We start from the raw sequence: 7,481 nt of genomic DNA on the forward strand, positions 1-7,481 counted from the left end.
CGGCGCACAACTGGTCCGGGGTAGGCCGCCATTGTAAATAAGAATTGTTCTTAACTGACACACCGAGTTAAATTTAAAAAATATGTGTAAGAGAATGAAAAAAGGTGTTGCAAAAAACAGTTGGATAGTGTAACTTGTCTTTATCTACTCATATGTCATTCTCCAATATCGTTAAATTGTACAACAACGTAACAGAAAAAAAAACATTACTTTAAATGCAACCATGGTATCGTGACAAAATAAAATATCAGATATTTCAAAACAATATCTTATCACTCCGCAACCCCTATTTTGCAAGCACCAGCTCCACCATTGGTGTTGGCACAGGAAAGGAACAGGGTCGTGCAGGCATGACGTGTGCATTTGACAACCCTCCATTTTGCAAACAACAGGCGAGATACTGGACAAATCTAGAGACATGAGAGAAATGTACAAGCCATTAAGTCTGTTGCTTTCAAGTCTTTTCTTGTCCACCAATATACATGTGGTTCTACATTTCTTAATGAGAGCATAGAAAATCATGTCTTGACGGTCACCATAGAGGTGACCAAACGTGACTGATGAAATGACAATGGCATTCTGACTCACCATTTCTTGTTCCGTGGTTTCAGCTCCTCAGTAGCATTACGCAGGAAGATGTAGTTCTTTTTCTGGGGGTTGTAGTACTCATGTCCCTGAGGTTTAACACAAAGATGTATCAATTTTGCTTATTTAAAATATTGCCTGGCCATTTTGAAAGAATAGAATGAGTGTTAAATCAACCTATCATAACATGAGGTACGAGAGAAAATGTTACCTTTGACCAATCATAGCTGGAGGCGTAAGCAAAGATGTTGCCGTTGTTGTTGAAGGAGCATGCTGTGATTGGCTGATCCAGCTGCTCTGAGGTCTTCAGCTTGGTGCGGGCGTCTTTATCCCAGAAGCTGAAGCGACCATCTGACCCAACAGTCGCCAGTGTCCCGTGGACAGGGTGGAAGGAGATGGCATTTACCTGTTTAATCAGAAACAGCAAGGTGTTTGCATGAAAAACACCCCAATATATTATGCTACCTACTGACTGAGGCCAAAAGTATATGAAAGCAGGGTGTAGAGAGCAAAATCTGGACTCACAGCATAGATATCTTGTGGTGTGGCTGTGTTGGTTCCATTCGACCTGTGGCACTTAAAGGTGAAGTTATCCTTGGCTCTACAACACAAAAACACAGTGTGGTGAATAGGGTGCCGTGGGTGGTAGCCAAGGTCTTTCTCACAGTTTAAAAAACAGCCTGGTTTGTGGCACTCACGGGTTAGGAGGGTTGATGTAGTGAATTGCAACCCGCCCTTCAATGCTTCCGAGAGCAAATCCAGCAGGCTTGTTCTGTTTGTCCTTAAAAATGGCTATGCAGCGGTGCTGATACAGGGAGATGGAAGAGGTAGTGTTAGGGTGTACACCACAGGCATGAACTATTCATGAATAATTGATAATCAATGGAAACTGCACTCTGAAAAGGTGTGTATGTACAGTAGTAGACAGTCCTGTAAATGTATTGTTCTTTTTTTAATGTAACCTTTATTTATCCAGGAAGTCCCAATGAGGTCAAAAGAACTCTTTTAGGGAGACCTGTAAGTCACCTGGTATGTGAGACCAGTCACCTGGTGTTTGAGCGGTGAGTCTATCCTCCTAAACTCAGACGGCTGGTTTTCAAGCTGATATACAATCAAACCTCGGTCTGCAGACGCTACCACTGCCATGGGGTACACCTGAAAACAACAGGGAACCAATCAGCAGAGTTGACAACACATGACTTATAAAACCAGCGGCCTCATTTATAACTGTTGCATACATTTCACACCAAATACCTGCGCACGCCATTTCTAAAAAGAATGCGTACATTTAAAAATAGAGATTTATAAACTTGGTGCACACCATACATACGCATGTTTCCCGTTATAAATCAGACCTGTCATAAAACTGAACATGCGTGAACGAGTTAAATCTCCACCCGGAAAACGCCCTCCGTTCACTTTTTACAGTGACAATAACGCTCCCTTTATTTTCTGTATATTTGTCACTATTGGAATTAGGCCACGGCAGTTTCTATAAAAAAGATCAATGGCATATTTGGTCACATTTCTGTAGAGGTGTGGGCAGAAAGTTATGCTATTTTGCAGTAACTTGTCTATTTACTGTGTTGGCAGAAAGGTTTTAAAAAATGCAGTAATTTATGCTGTGTTGACCATTTCTGAAAGAGAAAACAATTGGCATACAGTAGTAGCATACATACTTCAAAGTACAAGATCAACTGTGTTGATGTTCACCTGTTACATTCGTCTGTCGGCTAGAAACCAAGCTGCATATGTGATCGCGTATAGCAAAACTTGAAATACATTACCTATCTATTTACATAGACCCAATTAAATGAGATGCACATGGTAATTTGTTGTATGGCTATTTCAGGAATATGAACCCATCACAGCCATAAAAATTAAGGAATTTATTCAGAAATAATTACGAAAATAACAATTCTGTAATTATTTTAGAATCTAAAAACCAAACACACTTGATATTTGCTATTCTCACTAACAGCAAATGGCTGCATCTCATTATTATGTGTTTATGAATAAGCGTGTCACCATATACCCCATTTGCACAGGCCAACTTTCCTGATTGCAATACTTAAACCGCCAGAAGATGTGCGTACGCAAGTCTTAATTTGTGTGGAGGAACGAACATTCTCACGTCAAGTTCTGTGACAACTTTTGTGGTAAAACTGTTACATGCATATTTTGGGGTATATTTTGTACATACGCACCGTTTATAAATGAGGCCCCAGGACAGCACACTTTAAGCAATTTTTTGGGGAACATTTAACTCTGCTGAATGCTATTTAGAGCTATTATAGAAAACCACTTAAAGAATATGAATCACTGGAGCTTTAGCACTAGGTCCTCACCACGTCTGCACAGTAGCACCTCTCTGGCAACTGCAGAGACATCATTGGGTTGGGCGAGCGGGTGTCCCAGAACTACAGCAGAGCAAATCAAACAAATAAATTAACGATTAAAAGTATAACTAAGAATTACTTTATGATCACAATGGGGAAATTTTGTTTGTGACACTGTAAATTAAAACATATCAAAGCATACAAATTCATGGGTGACTCATAATGATTTAACTGTACACAATATACACTTCACATCAGTACAATGTCAACTGTAAGCCAGCCCGCTGAACATTCTATTGACTGTCATTCAGGAGCCTTACTCCCACTGGGATAAAGGACTGTCTGGCTCTATTCCTTTAATAACCTATAATAACTATTATATAAAATAGTTCCCAATCACAATCATGTTTCTTACCTTCAGAGTTTTGTCCCAGCTGCCTGTCATGATGCAGTTGTAGTTGGGGGCTTTGATCCAGTGGACTGTTCTGATAGGAGCATCATGCTAAATGGAAACACAAATCAAAGACCATTTCTAATATGATCTAGTGTCAACAGAACTTGTCAATGTATTCAAGGGAAGCACAGAGAGGTGATAAAACTACAAATTGAAAAATAACACTGAAAACAGTATTCATAGTCTGAAATATTTACCTGTGCGATCTGTATTGCCTGGTTGCTGTTGAGGTCCCACATTTTGGCAGTCTTGTCACAAGACGCAGTGAAAACCTTGCTACCATCCTAAAAGAGCAAGGGAACGACTAAGTCAAGTTTCATTCAAACACCTCATATGGTTGGTAAAGATATGTGATGTGAGGGGGCCTACTTCACTCCAGCAGACATCAAGGACGGGACCCGTGTGCATCTGCTGGGCTTTGGGGACTGTCTGCCCGTTGTCCTGTACCTCCCAACACCTCACCTGGAAAAATGTAAGAAAACAGTCTCATATGTTGTTACAAAGTGAATGGGATTTAGACTCATAGCAACAAACATAGGTATGAAGTGGGCACTTTAAGTGGACCATGACGACTCACATCATTGGCCCAGGATCCCCCTATCAAGAAGTTCCCTGGCATGGCAGGAGGACTGAACGCCAAGCAACTGATGCTGTCATCTGGGGGTGAGGTTACTTCCACATCCTGTATGAGATAACATATAATTCAAAATCAAATATATATTATATAATATATTACACCTCTCAGAACAAGTTCTACTAGTAAAATATTGATTATTAAGCAGGTTACAGATAGGGAATGTTATGAGCTAGCTACTTACCTTCATTGGGTTGTGGGTGTCCGTGGTTGCCGCTCCAAATCCCCCAGCGCCAAAGCCAGTGCTGGCCCCGAACAAACTCATGACGTCGGATTCACTTGAGCCAACACGCGGTTAGTGATCTTAAATGGTACAGAATAGACAGCATTACAATAACGTGGTTATTCAATTAACCTTACCATGATAGTATACATAAAGTACAATAAGTCAAGGGGACCGCTAGCGAGTGGTTGTCAAATTGTGGCAACAGATTTAGTTATTTTCGGGCTTCAGTGATAGAACGTTAGCTAAATGAATGGAGGTTACTCATAAACCATTATCATGTTGTTCACTTAGCAAGCAATGCATCTGCACCAAATTATCATATCAACCGACGCATTGATACTAAATAGCTTACTTTTGTCCCAGTGAAATGCAGTAGTTTCAAATGTGTACATATCAATTGTGTTTACCTTTTTTTACGCTGAGGAGAAGCTTGGTTGAAGAAGAAAACGCAGCGCAATGAGCGGAAAAGGAAGTGCTTTCATTGCACATGCGTCGGCAATTTAGGGCCGGTTCCAGGTAGTATTCATTGCAGACGCGCTGCACAGATAATCTCGTCTCACAATTAAATACGGGTTTTACTTGTAAAAAGTAGTTAACCAGATATCACTAGATTCCGATTTATCTTGACATTGTTCTAATTCCTCCCATGATATAAAACGAGGTTTACACACTTTCAAGGATAAACATTTATTTGGGTGTTACCTATTCAATATAATCAACAAGGCAAACCAAACAACATATTCTCTTAAAAATGGAAGTCATGCAATAAAGTTCCATATTTGTGTTGTCATTGTAAAAATCAGGTTTAAAATCATTTGAACTAGACTTTGTATTTGCTTTTTTGAACAAATCAGGAGTTTCTTTGATACCATGTGGATAGCTTGTATATTCTTGTTTACTATTTGAAATCAACAACCTCTTATATCCAAGGTGCCTGCTCAGAGTGTTTTTCTTAAATTGAGTTGCACCCCATGCCCTTAGAACAGCCTCAATTTGTTGGGGCATGGATTCTACAAGGTGTCGAAAGCGTTCCACAGGAATGCTGGCCCATGTTGACTCCAATGATTCCCACTGTTGTCAAGTTGGCTGGGTGTCCTTTGGGTGGTGGACCATTCTTGATGCACACAGGAAACTTTTGACCCTGAAAATCACAGCAGCTTTGCAGTTCTTGTCACAAACCGGTGCACCTGGCACCTACTACCATAGCCCATTTAAAGGCACTTAAATATTATATCTTGCCCATCCACCCTCTGAATGGCACACAAACACAATCCATGTCTTTATTCTCACAAGGCTTAAAAATCCTTATTTAACCCGTCTCTTCACATTCATCTACACTGATTTGAAGTGGATGTAACAAGTGACATCAACAAGGGATCATAGCTTTCACATGGATTCAACTGATCAGTCTATGTAATGGAAAGAGAAGGTGTTGTTAATGTTTGTATACTCTGTGTATGTTATTATATATTACACACACACTCACACACACCACAAAGATGTCATCCTAATTTCTCCCACATTTTCTGTCATCTCAATTTGAATAATGTGCTCTTATTAAAGGACATCTGGCTATTTTCACCTACTGACAGTCTGCTATGATGAAGTATAAAGATCTCAGATAAGCCTGTTATAGCTGCAACTGTATATGCATTCATTAATCAAGACCTTTCTTGAGTTAACATCTGGGATGGTGCAACTGTTGAGAATCTGAGTCTATGGTTGTTTTGAGGGAAAGGGGTTGAGTGTGTGTGTGTCCCACAACTGTTTCTTGTTCTTTTCTTTTTTCTTTAGGGGTGGATGATTTTAAATATGTTACCTGGCCTTGATGACTCCTTGCTGTCCCCAGTCCACCTGGCCGTGCTGCTGCTCCAGTTTCAACTGTTCTGCCTGCGGCTATGGAACCCTGTCCTGTTCACCGGACGTGCTACCTGTCCCAGACCTGCTGTTTTCAACTCCCTATAGACAGCAGGAGCGGTAGAGATACTCTGGATGATCGGCTATGAAAATCAAACTGCCATTTACTCCTGAGGTGCTGACCTGTTGCACCCTCGACAACCCCTGTGATTATTATTATCTGACCCTGCTGGTCATCTATGAACATTTGAACATCTTGGCCATGTTCTGTTATAATCTCCACCCCGCACAGCCAGAAGAGGACTGGTCACCCCTCATAGCCTGGTTCCTCTCTAGGTTTCTTCCTAGGTTTATGCCTTTCTAGGGAGTTTTTCCTAGCCACCGTGCTTCTACACCTGCATTGCTTGCTGTTTGGGGTTTTACGCTGGGTTTCTATACAGCACTTTGATATATCAGCTGATGTAAGAAGGGCTTTATAAATACATTTGATTTGATTAGATTTTTTTCTACATAACGTTCGGTTGAAGTCGGAAATGTACATACACCTCAGCCAAATACATTCTAACTCAGTTTTTCGATGGTATTGAGGTCAGGGCTGGCCACTCCAATATCTTGACTTTGTTGTCCTTAACCATTTTGCCACAACTTTGGAAGTATGCTTGGGGTCATTGTCCATTTGGAAGACCCATTTGCGACCAAGCTTTAACTTCCTGACTGATGTCTTGAGATGTTGCTTCAATATATCCACATATTTTTCCTTCCTCATGTGCCATCTATTTTGTGAAGTGCACCAGTCCCTCCTGCAGCAAAGCACCCCCACAACATGATACTGCCACCCCCGTGCTTCATGGTTGGGATGGTGTTCTACGGCTTGCAAGCCTCCCCCTTTTTCCTCCAAACATAACAATGATCATACCGGGCACTATGAGCACCCGGTATGCCGTTCGGACTGACCAACGCTCCCGCAGTGTTCCAGGCCCTGGTCAATGATGTGCTCCATGACATGTTGAACCGATTTGTGTTTGTCTACCTCGACAACATCCTCATTTATTCGTGGTCAGTTCAAGAGCACGTCCTCCATTTCCGACAGGACCTCCAGCGTCTCCTGGAGAACCAGCTTTCGTGATGGCGGAGAAATGCGAGTTCCATCGATCCACCCATCTCCTTCCTAGGATACGTCATCGCTGCAGGGAATAGAGCGGTGGTAGATTGGTGAGAGCGGTGGTAGATTGGCCTCAACCCACATCCAGAGTGCAGCTGCAACGTTTCCTGGGGTTTGCTCATTTCTACCGTTGTTTCATCTGGCGTTACAGCACCCTTGCTTCACCCCTCTCTGCATTCACCTCTCCCAAGGTTCCATTAATATGGTCTCCAGCAGCTGACCGG

The 7,481-nt window shown here is 41.7% G+C and overlaps 1 protein-coding gene across 5 annotated transcripts; it reads right to left on the reverse strand.

Annotated features, from left to right (window-relative positions):
- Window positions 1-125: 125 nt before the first annotated feature.
- LOC112222129 (mRNA export factor) lies at window positions 126-4,760 on the reverse strand. Of its 5 annotated transcripts, none has more exons than XM_024384763.2 (13): window positions 4,646-4,760; window positions 4,197-4,315; window positions 3,956-4,060; window positions 3,748-3,840; window positions 3,576-3,662; window positions 3,340-3,426; window positions 2,934-3,005; window positions 1,633-1,740; window positions 1,284-1,390; window positions 1,111-1,186; window positions 797-991; window positions 589-674; window positions 126-410 (listed from the first exon to the last, which is right to left on the reverse strand). In XM_024384763.2, coding segments are annotated over exons 2-13 (1,098 nt in total). In that variant the 5' UTR covers window positions 4,278-4,315; window positions 4,646-4,760; the 3' UTR covers window positions 126-409. The 5 variants fall into 5 exon arrangements, with proteins under 5 accessions (XP_024240531.1, XP_024240527.1, XP_024240528.1 ...); XM_024384759.2 differs by having other exon boundaries at window positions 1,612-1,740; XM_024384760.2 differs by lacking the exon at window positions 4,646-4,760 and adding an exon at window positions 4,591-4,618 and having other exon boundaries at window positions 1,612-1,740.
- Window positions 4,761-7,481: the final 2,721 nt, after the last annotated feature.

The sequence above is a fragment of the Oncorhynchus tshawytscha genome, linkage group LG22 (assembly GCF_018296145.1).
Source record: "Oncorhynchus tshawytscha isolate Ot180627B linkage group LG22, Otsh_v2.0, whole genome shotgun sequence".
Taxonomy (NCBI): Eukaryota; Metazoa; Chordata; class Actinopteri; order Salmoniformes; family Salmonidae; genus Oncorhynchus; species Oncorhynchus tshawytscha.

Coding starts and splice junctions, on each gene's coding strand:
- LOC112222129 (XM_024384759.2), bottom strand. CDS start 4,277: ATGAGTTTGTTCGGGGCCAGCACTGGCTTTGGCGCTGGGGGATTTGGA. Junction 3,006..3,339: donor GCTGGGACAAAACTCTGAAG/GTAAGAAACATG, acceptor GCTCTGCTGTAG/TTCTGGGACACCCGCTCGCC. Junction 1,187..1,283: donor TACATCAACCCTCCTAACCC/GTGAGTGCCACA, acceptor TTTGTGTTGTAG/AGCCAAGGATAACTTCACCT.